Source organism: Panthera leo, chromosome C2 (genome assembly GCF_018350215.1).
Source record: "Panthera leo isolate Ple1 chromosome C2, P.leo_Ple1_pat1.1, whole genome shotgun sequence".
Classification (NCBI taxonomy): domain Eukaryota; kingdom Metazoa; phylum Chordata; class Mammalia; order Carnivora; family Felidae; genus Panthera; species Panthera leo.
In genome coordinates, this window is record NC_056687.1 from 5,468,712 (window position 1) to 5,485,099 (window position 16,388).

Genomic DNA, 16,388 nt, shown 5'->3' on the forward strand with positions numbered 1-16,388 from the left:
ACGGATGGACAGGTGGATGGATGGACGGATGGACGGATGGATGGAGTATATACTGGCAGTGTTACATACAGATTTGGTTTTGTTATTAATAGTAGATCAATTTTCACTGTAGGTGAGTGAGACTGCTGCAGATTCAGCTATCCAGGAAGCAGTCTCTGAGAGAGAGAGGTTTTAGTGTGTATGGTGTTTATCAAGGTGTGTCCCAATAACCAGCACTATTGAAGGAGGGAGAGGAAGAAGGACTGGGCACAGGGAGGAGAGGAGCTGTGGTGCAGGCTGATGACAGCCTTACCATCCCTGCAGGGAGCTCTGGAGAAAAAAGGACTTTCAGAGCCATCATGAGTTGGGCAGAATTGTCCTTTTCAGCCAGTCATTGGACGTAGGCCACCCCAGAAAGAGTCTGTCCTTGGGGAGGTGGATCTCTGCAGCCAGAACAGTCTTCAGAGTGGCTGGTAACTGAAGGGTGCTGCCTGACATCACTCCCAGCACTCGGGGCACACATTCGTTCTTGAAAAGGAATCTGAGCCACGTGTCACCGGGTGCATCAACTTCTACCACTTAAATAGATGCCAAACAGCTATCGATGTGCGTCGTAAACGCTTTTCCTAAAAATATTTTTTCCTTAAATTGCTCCCACTTTCTATGATGACATTAGCCCAATATTTCAAATAAGAAATGAAAAGGATCATGGTGTATGATGATAGCATAATCGAACTAGACTTTTGTCATCAAGATAATTTGTAAGCCAGAGGACCTCTTTAGTTCTTTGATTCTGTAGCAGGATTCTCACACAGAGTCATGACACCGAGGCCTTTTTCTTCCAGGAAGCAACTTCATTTGTGCCGGCATGGCTCAGTTGGGTTCCTACCCGAAGAACTGAGCCCCGAATGCCATGTGGCGTGTTTTTTATACATTTTTTTACTTTTCGTCTCCCATATATGGTAACACACAAACATGCAATCTGATTAAGTGGTCTCATGTTACATGGTGGTGAAGGATGTTGTCATGTACACGTATAGCCAGGTTACCTTGAGGTTTGTTTTTTTTTTCTTTCCTTAGAGAGGAGACCCTCTCTACCACAATTCCTGTGCCTTATTGAATTTATTCAGGGAATATCTGTGCATTTACTGTGAATGGGCTGCAGTCAGTGGAAGGATCTGCAGACAAATAACCATTACGCATCAGCAGGTACCAGATGTCTTGAAAAGGGAGCAGCACGGGATGAGAAATATTTCCGCTCGCCGTGGGAGAGCAGTGGATAGACAAATAGGAAAACACTGATTTCAACACAACACCGTCAAAGAAATGTGTATGCAGGAGGCCTTTTAGGGACAGAGAAGATGGACATCTAACCAGTTCTGGTGCTAAGGTGGGATGGGAAGCCTGGAGTCAAGAAGAAGTCTCCAAGAGAAACTGACTTGAGTCTCAAAGGGGATCTGGAGCCTGAAAAAGTCTCCGAAGCAGCTAGCAATGGAATTGAGTGTTCACCGCAGAAGATGGTAGGAGTGGGAATGGGGTCCTGGGGGGGCATGGGGCAGAAATGGGATCAGAGGATAGTTCCCTACGTTCAGAGTCAGTCAGCCCGAAACAAAGAATCCCCAGTATAGGCAAGCAGCATGAGTCAGCACAGAGACAAGCATCAAGTTGCAGTGTCTGTTACCTTCTACTTGATCCTAAAAGCAGTGAAGGAATTAAGGCAGAGGGACGTGCTCACAACTATGTTTTAGGACATTAATATGGTGGAGGTCTGTAAGATCAGTTGCAGTGCAGAAAGATTAAAAAATTAGGGAGACCTGTTAGGGCACAATGGAAAAAGTTTTAATAAAAGATGATGGTGGTGTGTTTGGAAGAAAAGGAGCCAGACCAAGAGATACTGAGAAGTGAAGCAGAAGAGACACCGCAGCCTGCTGATCGTGGCTGGAGATCAAGAGAAATGCACAACGAGGAAGGCTTTTGTTATCCTAGCTTGTAGCTGGGAGGTTTTGTAAGCGCTAACAGGAACAAACACTGAACATGAAGCTTAGATTAAGGGAAACCTGATACTTTTGGTTTTGGATTTGAGATGCTTCTGGGACATCAAGATGAAAATATTAGCAGACATTTAAACAAGCAGGCATGAAGCTTGTGAAGGAGTTTTTGGTTGGAAAATGTAGAAATAAGTCAGCTGGAGAAAGACAAGTATCATATGACTTCACTCATATGTGGAATTTAAGAAACAAAAAAGATGAACATATGGGTGGAGGGAAAAAAGAGAAGAGAGGGAAACAAACCACAGGAGACTCTTAATGTTAGAGAACAAACTGAGGGTTCATGGAGGGAGGTTGGTGGGGAGATGGGCTAGATGGGTGATGGCCATTAAGGAGACACTTGTTGGGATGAGCACTGGGTGTTGTGTGTAAATGATGAATCACTGAATTCTACTTCTGAAACTAAATTGTACTGTATGTTAACTAACTAAAATATAAATAATAATAAATAAAATATAATGAAAAGTTAGGGAGAAAAAGAAAATGTAGATCGGGGAATCAGCAGCATGGAGTTAACATCTGGAGTGGAGGGACAGATGAGGTCATCAGGGAAACAGGAAGGAAGCAAGGCCAGGACCGGCGGCCAAGGAATGAGGTTTCCACCAGTGTAGGGTCAGTAGGGGGCACACAGTCTCCAGTGAATTGGAAGCCTCTGGTTTCTTTGGCATCTATTGGCCCCAACAATGCCCTTCTTACACATCCTGCCCTCCTGAATCTCGGCCTCCTGCCTGTCCTTCTCTGGCAGGCATGGGCCCAGGACTGACAGCCTAACTTATGGTGAGTCCAGAGCAGCTCTGGCTCAGGAGATCACGCTCACATAGCAGTGCTCCATTGGCCCAGATGGCCATAACTGAATAAGTGAGGCCAGATCTTGACTTTATCTCCCCAACTCGCCCTACCAGTAGGAGTAGAGATGGCTCAGCACAACCTCGAATTAGAAGTCCTGGGCCCTTAGGCTAATCAGACTGTGAAACAAAGCCTCTCCTTTGTCCTTATCATCTCATTGTTATTGTATATTGGATCTATTTTCCTTTCTACTCCCTAACTCCTGGCTTGTCTAACATCCGGAGTGTAAATACATGTTGTCACCTGGAAAAGATATTTTTCAAAACCATTATGCAATTAAGACGTACAAGACGTTATTTATTCCACTAGATGTGGGAAGTAGGGATGAACGTGATACAGCTTCTGCCTCCTGGGTCATTCTACTGAAGGGAAGAGGCATGTGCAAAGACTGCTATGCTCATGCGCCATACTGTGACCCTTTCCTCTATAGGATCTTAGCAGCAGGCTCGTGGAGCGGGTAGAGGAAGAGTGTAATCTTGTGGTGCGAATAGAGCAGAGAACTACATCACATGGGGCTAGGAATCTACAGTTTTGGAATCCAAAGCATGTTGTAAAGTAGCAGAATCGGACAAATAGTCTTAGGAGTGGAGAGACAATTGAGTGACATGCTCCTCTCACAACGGCGCATGCTCCTCAGCCTCATCGTTTTAGAGTCACAGCTTGTATTTCAGCAGACGGTACGGGGCGGTAAGCCTTTGCTGGTCCTGGCATCTCCAGTGGGCATGTGGGCACCTCAAGTGCATGTGTAATCAGGACTGAGCTCCCAGAGATCAGCCATGGGCTTTGCATTTCCATAATGGACAGGATCCGCAGATGCGGTTTTTGGAGACTTTGTGAAACAGGCAAGATATAAAATAAGAAAACTTCTTGAAGGATAAGGAGAGAGAGTTTGTTGGACAGAACGGGGAAGAGGACATGGGAAGACGAGAATATTCATTGTTGTAACCAAGAAGACTGGCTTGAGGTAGGCTCTTGGAGCAGCCGAGACCAGAAGCTGTCAACCTGAGACTGTCTGGAGGCATGGGGCATTACAGCACAACTAGAAAAGAGATGATGAATGTGGACTTGATCAAATTATATATGGCGGTGCAAACTCAAACCCCATGCGTCTCGACATCCATGTAACATATTTGATTTTTCCCAGTGAGTTGTGGGCCCTGGGGCCAAAAAAATGGTAGGAAAAGGAAAGAAAGGGCGATGCTTGCTCATTGAGCAGCTTCTGTGCACCCCTGGGGCTCTGTGCCTGTGTGTTCCATGAAGCCCTCACCAACGCTCATGAATTGTGCTCTTTATCATCACCTTACACGTGAAGAAACTGAATCACAGACTTAAAGAAAGTGGATGAGGAAAACATTGCAAATCACCCAAGATTGGCCAACACCCAACCCATGTATCTTTCATGTCATACTTCTCTCTGGGAAGAAAATAACAGCTCTTTTTTCCGCATAAAGAAGACTATACAACTAATTTTTGAGGGACAAGACAAAAATATATGAGCCTGACTTTAGAAAGAGTGTCTATAAATTAACATTTGGTTGCACTTGATGGTTCCTAACTGCCTGGGAGAGAGGAGCCCCACCAGTACAGAGAATGAAGTCACCAAACCTGGTAATTAGTGACATTTAGCAGATATTTATATGCTTTGTGAGGGCAGGTTAGGTCAACACCTGTTGTCGGTCACATTCCGCATTTCTGTTCCCGTCATATTACCACCTTTCACTGTCAAATAAGATTCAGAGAATTTAGCTTGAGAGGTGATCTAATGGACCAGATGTAGCAAGTGATGTGTCTCAAGCAGGTGGTTTGGCTCCACCAAAGTCATCGCGAGCAGTTTTTAATCGCTTCGTTTATTTTTTGCCTCTAATTTTATAACTTACAAGTGTACAGCAAGAGATTTGGGGCCCTCTAAGAAAATTTAAGCATTTTATACAGCAGACTTGTGTTCATGGCTAAAGCAATAGAGGCAGTCTATGTAGTGAGGTGAAAAGTGTCATGATCCACAAATCAGTCTGATGGTTTAGTCTGCATTTTATAAAGTACATCCTGATGTGGCAAGTAAAACAAATAACAAACCTGATTTTGACGTTATTCTGGGGAAATGACTTTTCCCGCTAACCAAATCCTCTTTTTTGTCATGAAAATCTTTAACTCTTTTGGGTGGTTTTTTTTTCCTAAATATATTTTAAAATATTTTATTTTATTATTTTTTTCCTTTACAGATATACCACTCAACACTTTATGTCACTAATATTAAATTATGTTTCTATATGTTGTATATCCATTAACAGAGTTTGACAGATTTTATGCTTTTGTGTTATAAATTCTATACAAGAATTAAAGGTGGACTTGTACATCAAAATTGCAAAATACAGTATTCTATAGATACTGTAGATTTAATTTTACCAGAGAACTGCATGTTTCCATATGGCTATGTGTTGCAGTCTAGTGTCCTCTTTTTAAATTTTTTTTTAACATTTTTATTTATTTTTTTTTAAATTTTTTTTTAACGTTTATTTATTTTTGAGACAGAGAGAGATAGAGCATGAACAGGGGAGGGGCAGAGAGAGAGGGAGACACAGAATCCGAAACAGGCCCCAGGCTCTGAGCGGTCAGCACAGAGCCCAACGCGGGGCTCGAACCCACGGACCGTGAGATCATGACCCGAGCCGAAGTCGGACGCTTAACCGACCCAGCCACCCAGGCGCCCCAACATTTTTATTTATTTTTGAGAGAGAGAGAGACAGTGCACACAGGGGAGGGGCAGAGAGAGAGGGAGACACAGAATCTGAAGCAGGCTCCAGGCTCCAGGCTCCGAGCTGTCAGCACAGAGCCTGACGCGGGGCTTGAACCCACAAACCTTGAGATCGTTAGCCGAAGTCAGACGCTTAGCTGACCGAGCCACCCAGGAGCCCCAGGTGTCCTTTTATTTCAACTTGATATTTCAAGTTGATATTTCCTTTAGGATCTCCTGCAGGACAGCCCTGGTGACCTCCCTCTGTTTTGTCTATCTGGGAAAGTCTGTCTCTCCTCAGTTTTTGAATAACGGTTTTGCTGGGTGCAACATTCTTGGCTGGCTATAGTTAATCTATTAACTATAACTTACGATTCGGAGTATGCAACTTTAGGTATGTACTATGATTGCGTATTCATTGCGACCATGCTGGTGATGAAGGGCAGTTTGTCGCAGCTCAAAATGTCCCCCAGCTGCTGTGCATCTTGCACTCTTGTGTCTATGTTTTATAAAGTTTATTCCTGGTCCCTCACCCCCTTGCTTGCCAACTCTGCCTTCTCACTGAGCCCGCATCAGTGTGTCTGTGTTCTCAGCACCAGGTTTGGGCTAGGAATGAGATTGCTAAGAGTGTTATGATAGTTCAAAATGCAGTGTTGAGGGATGCCGGGGTGGCTCAGTCGGTCATGCGTCCAGCTTCGGCTCAGGTTGTGATCTCACGGTTTGTGGGATGGAGCCACTCATCGGGCTCTAGGCTGACAGCTCAGAGCCTGGAGCCCGCTTTGGATTCTGTGTCTCCCTCTCTCTCTGCCCCTCCCCCCACTCACACTCTGCATGTGACTCCCTCTCAAAAATAAATAAACATTAAAAAAAACCAAACCAGTGTTGAAAGCAAGAGATTATCCTTTGAGCACTGCAGGTGAGGGTGACCATGTGGGCTTCTGGGAGCTTGCTTTCACTGCATGGGAGGCACAGGTCTTCAGCAGTGTCTCTCTGTGGTTCAAGTTTCTGAAATTTACTCCCGGGACTATAATTACATCCCTTAGAGTTCTATAAACCAATGAATTCCAGAAGCTTTAAAATGATAGAATCTGTTTTTGCATTCTTCTTAAATTCTGATTCCTCTGTAGCTACTTCTTGCCTCTGTTCTTAAAAGTAACATGTACCTGCTCTGTCTCTATTCTAGAACTTTCTTTTGCTCTTAGAAGTAGACATCCTTGGGACACCTGGGTGACTCAGTCAGTTGAGCGTCCGACTTTGGCTCAGGTCGTGATCTCACAGCTTGTGAGTTCGAGCCCTGCGTCGGGCTCTGTGCTGACAGGTCAGAGCCTGGAACCTGCTCTGGATTCTGTGTCTCCCTCTCTCTCTGCCCCTCCCCCACTCATGCTCTGTCTCTCTCTCTCTCTCTCTCTCTCTCTCTCTGTCAAAAATAAATAAACATTTAAAAAAATTTAGAAGTAGAAATCCTCATAATGAATAATCACTGACAGTCTACATCCTACATATTGTGTTCTTATTAGGCAAATCAAAAATATGCTGTCTAACCTTTCTTGATCTGGAGAATAGAAAGTCAGTCCTATTTTTCCTCTCCCTACTATAACTGGTAGAAATGGAGCCCTTTCCTTTGCCAAGTGACCTTTCAACTTAACTGTTTTACTTTTTCCTCATCTGAAAGGCTTACAAAATAGAACCAATGCTAAGCAATGGATTCAGGTGTCCTTGGATGTTTGTAGACCCCAGTGCTCACGTCGGCAGTACATATACTAAAATTGGAAGTTCATAAACTCCGTGCTAACTCATTCACACCTGACGGCAACCCCCTCCTTCTACAAATAAGGAAGTGAAGGCACAGAGAAGGGGTTAAAAACTTTATTTAGTAGCACAGCTGGACTTAAACACAGGTAGTCTGGCTTCGAAGTTCTTACCTCAAAAAAAAAAAAAAAAGAAAGAAAGAAAGAAAGAAAGAAAGAAAGAAAGAAAGAAAGAAAGAAAGAAAGAAAGAAAAGATCTACAATTCAGATAATGAGCACCAAGCTCCTGAGTGCCTACATTTGTCTCAGTGGACTGACACTCAGGTTCCTATGTGTAAGGAACTAAATAAGAGGAAATGTAGTTGCTTTTTTATTTAAAAAAAAATGGTAGTTTATTAAGTGTCAATAATAGGTACACGTGTAATAAACATTTATGCCGTTTGGGGCAATATTTAGAGAAACATGAGCACGTCTGCTACAAGTTGGTACTTCCCCACCCAATGTCAACTATGAGTAATCACAGCCTAATCCAGCCTGATCGTTTCAACCAGCCCCAGCTAGAACCTCATCCCGAGATCTTTTTCTCCTGGTGTCAGATTGACTCGTTGCAGATTCACAGCTGTAACTTTACCTTGAGTATCAGCAAACTGTCAGCTGTCACCAGTTTTGACATCGAATGCACCTGGTACCTTAAGCTATTTTTGTTTGTTTGTTTGTTTCTCTGGTGAGACCTAACTGGAACCATTTATTCACTCACCGGTCTAACTCTGGCTGTATTTGCAGTTCTGAGTTCTTTCTCCCAAATGCTTTTGAAAGCATATAGTAGGAGTAATAATAATGTGGAATAGCAGATGGCCACGGCTATGCTCTGTTGACATCTGCTGCCTATGACTATGCTTGAAAGCTCCACTGAACAGAGACCAAGGTGTTATGGTCATTGCTGTGTGGCCAGCACACACGGTGTTGTCACACGTATATCAGGAACTCAGTAGGCACTTCTTGTATGAACGAGTGAATGAATGGATGGATGGATGGTTTCCATTCAGATGTTTCTCAGCTTGATCTCTTATATCTCCCCAAGCCTGATCATTGAAATGTATCTATAATTGATTTAGTGAACAAACTGTAGATACCCTACTATTTCATATAAAACCATCTGGTATAATAACTGATTTATTGCATGCATAGTAATCTCGGTTTACAACCTTGTATATTTCCAAACTTTTGAAATAAAATTGGTAAAGTCTGAGCCCTCACTCTTTAGTGAACTAGTCCTATGGCCAAGGGCAAAGTAATATCTTTGAATAAGTTTCCCTCTTTACGACTTGAGACTCTGAATAACAACCCCATAAGGCCGATGGGAAGAGCATATTGATAACTTGCCCTTGATCCCATAACCAAGAAGTAACCATGGTAGGATTCAAAGTTGGCTTCTCTGGCTCAGTTTTAAGCATTTTATGACTTTGACACCCTGTGAGATCATCCAGGAGTGGTCCTGAGGCAAGAAGGTAAACAGAAGCTTATCAGGGAGATTAAATCAGAAAAGAGATTTCCAGACTGAGCTTGGCTGTGTCCATGGCTGGCCAGGTTGAAGGCTATAACCTTGTCCTCATTAGCAACACATCTCAGCAACTCAGGACATTGGCCATGGACAGTCCATAATTTAAAGTCATGCACATGGCATGTGTAAAATTGAGGGGTATAGAATGAAGACATGATTATCCTAACATAAAATAAGTCTTTTTCATTAATACTTGCTGTTAGTTGGGCATTAGTCCTAAAAAAAGCATGTTTAACAATGAAAGTGTAATCTCCTCTTGAACAGGCTTAAAGTATACCCATTAGCAAGGCATGGGATGCATTAAAGAGGGAATAGTAATTGTTGTGGTAGTATTAGTGAAACAGGAGAGAAATCTTTTCTTGTACACATCATTTTCAAAAGCTTCTAAGGAAAACACAGACTCAAATGCCTCTTTCACAATGAATAGTACAGAGTCTGAAATATTTTTATTCAAAATGATTATGGTATTTTTTAAAGTTTGTTGAAATAAATTAAGCTTGTTTGCCAAAGTACAAATTAAGCCATGCTTTTCATTTAGAACGATGAGAGAATTCAAGTAACAGGATGGCACAACTTCACCTCCTCTCCCAGTGCATGTATTTACATGTTATGGAAGTGACTCTGTTACTCTTTCAATGTCATGCAAAAGGGTAAAAGGAAAAGAGAACGTAGAGCGTGCGTGCAATTCATTAGCATCTTTCCTCTGTTACGTTTTCTTTTCTTTCAGTTCCACCTTTCATCCAACCTTTTGAGTTTCCAAGATTCTCCATTGGACAGCGGGTCTTTATCCCATGTGTTGTGGTCTCAGGGGACTTACCCATCACGATCACTTGGCAGAAGGACGGCCGGCCAATCCCAGCGAGCCTCGGGGTGACCATCGACAACATTGACTTCACAAGCTCCTTGCGGATTTCCAATCTCTCCCTCATGCACAACGGGAACTATACCTGCATAGCCCGGAATGAGGCAGCAGCTGTGGAACACCAAAGCCAGCTGATCGTGAGAGGTAAGTGGGATGTGTGGCATCAGCACAGTCAAATTCAGCGATGCTCACGGAGTGCGTTCACTTGCAATAACGTGAAAATTTTAGACTTTGCAGAATCTGCTCTCGTCCCATTCAAATAAAACTCACAACTGTAGAAGCCAACTACAAACTCTGCTAACACCAAACCAAGTCTTTATTTACCTAAGATGTGAAGCTCCAAATAATTAACAGCTAAGAAATGCATGCAGGAAGAAGTGAGAGTGTCATTTAATTGATGAGTGAGGCTTTCCCTGAATTAGCCCCCAAAGTCCATAAGCTCCTGCTGTATTGCATTCACTCGAAATGGCACTTTTTATAAGAGTATTATTTAGATTGATGGCCTTAAAAATAATGTTTGTCGAATATCATTTGTCAAATCACACCTTTTCCAAAAAATCATAAAAGGATAACTTTTCTTTTTTTGTTATTTTTTATTATTTGTTTTACTGAAGTGTAGTTGACACATAGCAAAGAGTAGCTTCCTGTATTTTTTTTAGTTTAGTTCTAGAAATGCAAAATTAGTTTCAGTTTAGGAATATGTTTTGCTCCTCTCTTCTGTTTAGCATCAGACCTCTCATTAATTTAGAAAGCTATGATAACATTCATCAAATTAAACGAAGTGGGGTGGTATTTATTTAGAAATTAAAATAGGATAGTCCAGGGGTGCCTGGGCGGCTCAGTTGGTTAAGTGTCCGACTTCAGCTCAGGTTATGATCTCGCAGTTCATGGGTTAGAGCCCTGTGTCAGGCTCTGTGCTGACAGCTTAGAGCCTGGAGCCTGCTTCGGATTCTGTGTCTCCCTCTCTCTCTGCTCCTCCCCTGTTCATGCTCTGTGTCTCTTTCAAAAATAAATAAACATTAAAAATTTTTTAAAGAAATTAAAATAGGGTAGTCCAGCTTGTAGAAAATATTGGCAGGGGACTCGATGCATCTGAAATGTAGGCACCAGTCTACTTCACATCTCTCTTCTAGTCACCAAATTCCCGTGAAGGCTCCACTCCACATGTGCAAAATGAGCAGCTAGTATTCTCTAATGTGTGTTGGGCACAGACATGTGGTTTTATGATTCTCCAAGAGCACTATGCATTCATCTCTGAGCACAGTTTTCACCCACATTGTAAAAGCAACTGTATGAAATTTAAAGACTTATGTTAATGTTGATTACTTGCATTTTAAAGTCTCCAGATATTGGGCTCTCAGAGTAAGTGTTGGGAGAGGTTGATTTCCATTATCTTCCAAACATCTGAGCAGATCTGAGCAGATTGTTTCTTGATCAACAGATGCCTGTGTCTTTCCTCAGTCTTTGAATCTTGTCCCCAAGACATCCTTCCTTCCTTTCTGGCTGAAAAGTAGTGCATTTTCTATGTAATGGCCAACAAAAGAAACTGAAGTATACTTAGAATTTATATGAAGAAACCAACTTTGTATTTGTAAAACGTATTTTCCCTGAGTAAGACAATATATTTTCAGTCAGATACTGAAAGTAAGTGTTGCAGATGAGAGGAAGCACACCTTTTGCTCAGTAAAGTAAAAAGAAGCATCTTTAACAGAAGTGAAGAAGAAGCAAGGAGTAGCAGTGTGACATGGGAGAGAAACGAGAAGGTCCAGATCCAAGGCATTCCAGCATTTGAGGTTCCAAAATAAGAGAAGGAATTAGCAAAGGAAACAGAGAGGGAAAAGGAGAAGCCAGTGAAGTAAGAGGAAATCCAGCAGACTATGAAGTCATGGAAGCAAATTAGGAAATATATCAAGAAACACAGGTAATAAAGTATATACAATCCCACTGGAAATAGAAAAAGGCAATCCAAGAATCAGTCATTGAGTTTAGGGAGATGGACATTGTTTGTGACCATGAAGAGTGGTGTGGTTGCAGTGAATGCCTAATTAGAAGGACTAAGGAACAGACAGGGAGGTGAGTAAATGTGTGGGAATTCAAGAAAAGACAACTATTTTCATGTTTTCAGACACATTGCTATGATGGGAGGCAGAAAACTGGTGAGGAAGTTGGAGGAGGACATGGGACAAGGGAAACTTACATGCTGATGGGAATGAGCCAGTAGAGAGGAGAGAAACGTGGCAAAGATAAAGAGGAGATAATTACAGGATCAAAGTCCTTGAGTTAGTGAATTGGAACTGGATTCTTTGCACCAATGGAGTATGTTAACAACAGTATATAAAGAGCCATTGTGGGGTATTCTAGAAGACTGAACCAACCAAAATGGTTAGAAATTTTAGGGAGGCAGATTTTGGTTCAAGTAACTTGAAAAATAAATTTAAAAATGTAATGAATGGGACTATCGAAGAGTAACAGGTAATGGATTTGTCCACCTATCATTTAAAAAAAAACCTGTAAAACTGGTAAAAAAATATGTATATAAAACAACCATTTCCAGGCAGTGGAAGGCAGGAAGCAGAGGGTTGTGATCCTGGAGAAAATGGAAATATAGGAGTTGAGCTCCAAAATGTACCCCAGCTCTCTGAGGCACTTTCCAAACCATGACAGAGGGATGCAGAACCCAAGTAGATAACTGTGATCTTGCTGGATGGAGAAAACAGATAGAAATTTGGAAACCATCGAAGTGTGAGATTTTGCAGTGCTGGGGAATAGGGAGCTATTCAGAGAGCTCTAAAAATCTCCTTGTGAGTCTTTAGCTAAATACTACACTTCACATGCATAGGATGAGACTTCATGAAATCTATCAGAGAACAAGTACCAGGTAGATGTGAGATGAATGAAGAATTCAGAGGCTACACAGTACTGGGATGTATTGGAGTTCTGAACAGCCAGAATAGAGAACACATGGAAATTCAGTTAAAATCTCAGAGGGGACACTAGGAGGAGAGCTAATCTATCCTTGGAATAGGAGCTATTCTAGACAAACCCTAAAAGAGCCTAAAAAGATCCTTGGTTGTATAAAACTTTGCCAGTGAATTAACTGCAAGAATAACATTCAACACTTAAAGTCAACAAAACCCATACTCTCAATAGCATAGCATATCCACAGTGTGTTACACATACTTACTAGATATGTAAAGAAGGAGGAAAATGTGAGCCATAAACAAAAGGAAAAACAATTAAAGTAATGGACTGATGGACACACAGATGTCCCAGTTAGCAGGCAAGGGTTTAAAGTGGCTAGCTACCCTCTTATTTCAAGGGTTCAATATAATGAACTCAAGTAAATGAGTGCACAGAGAACACAAGAAGGGAAACGTAAAATATTTTTTAAAACAAGAACCAGGAAGAAATTCTAACTCTGAAAGATATAATGTGTGAAATGAGAAATTCACTAGATCCATTTAATAAGATATAAAGAAATTGTGGTTTACATATACAATGGAATACTACTTGGCAATGAGAAAGAATGAAATCTTGCCTTTTGTAGCAACGTGAATGGAACTGGAGAGTGTGATGCTAAGTGAAATAAGTCATACAGAGAAAGACAGATACCATAGGTTTTCACTCTTAGGTGGATCCTGAGAAACTTAACAGAAGACCATGGGGGCGGGGAAGGGAAAAAACAAAAAAGGTTAGAGAGGGAGGGAGCCAAAACATAAGAGACTCTTAAAACCTGAGAACAAACTGAGGGTTGATGGGGGGGTGGGAGGGAGAGGAGGGTGGGTGATGGGTATTGAGGAGGGCACCTGTTGGGATGAGCACTGGGTGTTGTATGGAAACCAATTTGACAATAAATTTCATATTAAAAAAAAAGATATTAAATACTGCAGAATAAAGGATTACTGAACTTGAAAAGAGGGCAAGAGAAAATACCAGATATTTTCACAGAGAGTAAACAGTGCCTCACTGAGCTTCGGGAAATGTCAGCCCTTCCAACATATACGTAGTTAGAGTCAGAGAAAAAGGTTCAGGGAAAAAATATATATTTGAATAACAATGATTGGAAATTTTCCAAATGCGAAGAAAAATGTAAATATACATATCAAAATGGTCAATGAAACCCTCAAAAAATAAGCACAAAGAGAAACCGTGTCAGGGCTCGTTATAATTGTATTGTTAAAAACCAATAATAAAATATTAAAAGTAACCAGAGAGAGTTACCTGGATGGCTCAGTCAGTGAAGCATCCAACTTCGGCTCAGGTCATGATCTCATGGTGTGTGAGTTCGAGCCCCACATCAGGGTTTTTGCTGTCAGCACAGGGCCCACTTCAGATCCTCTGCCCTCCTCTGTCTGCCCCTCCCCCAGTCATGTGCACTCTTGCTCCCTCTGTCTGTCACAAATAAATAACCATTAAAATAAAAAAGTAACCAGAGAAATTAAGCTTGTTACATTCAAGAGGACCAAGTAAGAAAACTTTAGACTACTCATCGTAAACAATTCAAGCCAGAAGAGAATGGAACAGCATGTTTAAAGTGCTGAAAGAAAGGTGTGGAGGAAGAACATTATCAATCTAGGATTCTGTAACCAGAAAAATATATTCTTTTTCTTTTTTTAGAAAAATATATTCTTAAAAAATGGATGCCGAATAAAGGCGTTTTTAGACAAGTAAAGGTTGAGAGAATTAATTACCAGCCAGATTTTACTACAGGAAATGTTAAGGAATGTTCTTTAGGCTAAAAGAAAACAATTCCAGGTGGAAACTGATCTTCAAGAGGAATGAACAGCTCTTGGTAAGATAAATTTATGGCTAAAGATAAAATATACCATATTATCATTTTCATTTCTTTAAAAACATTTAGATGTTTAAACAACAATAATTTATAACATGCAAAAGTAAAATATACAACAATAATTTCACAAACAGGAAAAAGGAAAGTGGAATTTTACTTCGTAAAATTTATCCTATGTTATACATGAAGTGGCATGAAATTATTTGAACATAGATGTTGCTAGTTAAATACATACAATGCAACCTCTTGAGGAATTATAAAAATGAAACAAATAGGTATAGATGTGAATGCAACAGAATAGAAAAAAGAGCATTAAAATACACTTGATTAGTTACAAAAGATAGGAAAAGAGAGACATAATAACAAAGAAGAAATGGAAAATAGATGGAAAACTCAAAGACAACTATATCAATACTTTCATTAGGTATAAATGGACTAAACATACCAATTAAAAAGCAAAGACTGCCAATCTTAATTAAAAAGCAAGATTCAAGTACATATTACCACACTTTAAATATAAAAGACATAGTAATTAAAAGTAAAATGATATAAAACCAATCACGAAAAGCTTAATTGGATGTATTAATATTAAATAAAATAAGTCTCAGGACAATAAATATTACTATAAGCAAATAAGGACATGTTATAATAATAAAATGGTTAATTCATCAAGAAGACATATACAACTGAAATCTGGATGCACCTAATAACAGAAATCCAAGCACATGACTATGAAATAGAACTGAAAGGAGTAACGGACAAACAACTAATGCCAATTGGGAGTTTCAGCACTCCTTTCTTAATACTTAAGAGAGTAAGTAGAAAAAAGAATCAGTAAGAACGGAGAAGATTTAAACTACCTATCAGCCCATATAACCTAATTGATATTTATAGATTATATCCAACAACTTCATAATGCACATTCTAGAATTCTGATCACCTGAAGAATAAGAATGTAAGTTTTATTGTTTAAAGCCACTAAGTTTGTTGTGATTTATTTCACCAGCTCTAGAAAACTAACGCAAAGGCAAATATCACTATAGCCCCTACAGACATTAATTAAAAGGGTAGTAAAGAAATCTTTTGGACAATTTTATGGCAGTCTGTTTGACAATTTAGATCAAATGGCCAATGATTTCAAAGACATAAATTATCAAAATGGATACAAGATAAAAGTGAAAATTTGACTAGCCCTATGTCTGTTATAAAATTTGAATTTTTGTCAAAAACTTTCCCACAAAAACTGAAGGCCAAGAGAGCTTAATTTGTAAATTCTAGCAAGAATTTAAGAAATAATAGAACTCTTACACAAACTCCTTCAGATAATAGAAGGAAAGGGAATAGTTCCCAAATTTTTATGACATAGCATAAACTTAATATAAAAAGTTGATAAAGACATCACTTACAAAAAAATTTGCAAGCTGTTATTGCCCATGAATGTGGGTGCAAAAATAGTTGGCAGAATATGAGCATATCAAATTAGCAGTATAAAGAAAGGATAATATATCATGACAAAGTGGGCCCTTTCACAGGACTAAATGCTTGGTTTATGATTCAAAATTAAATCAATAGAATTTACCATATTAACAGTAAAGTAGAAAAATCACGGATATAAATGAAATAGAGGAAAAGAAGTTACTAGAAATTCAATAGCCATTCCTGATTTAAAAAATAATAAAACTTTCGATTAACAATCAATAAAAGGTAAGTTTCACTAGAGTAAAAGTCACCTATGAAAATCCATAGTGTTTTGTACTTCTTATCCTCATGATTAGGAAGGAGATAAGCATATCTACTCTCAACATTTCTATCAGGATTGTT

General features: G+C 40.1%; 1 protein-coding gene across 1 annotated transcript in view; it reads left to right on the forward strand.

Annotated features, from left to right (window-relative positions):
• DSCAM (DS cell adhesion molecule) overlaps positions 1 to 16,388 on the forward strand; it is a 754,840-nt gene that overhangs the window by 482,983 nt on the left and 255,469 nt on the right. The window contains exon 10 of the mRNA XM_042902977.1: positions 9,641 to 9,919. Coding sequence (XP_042758911.1) covers positions 9,641 to 9,919 — 279 coding nt within the window. The remainder of the gene's footprint in view (positions 1 to 9,640; positions 9,920 to 16,388) is intronic.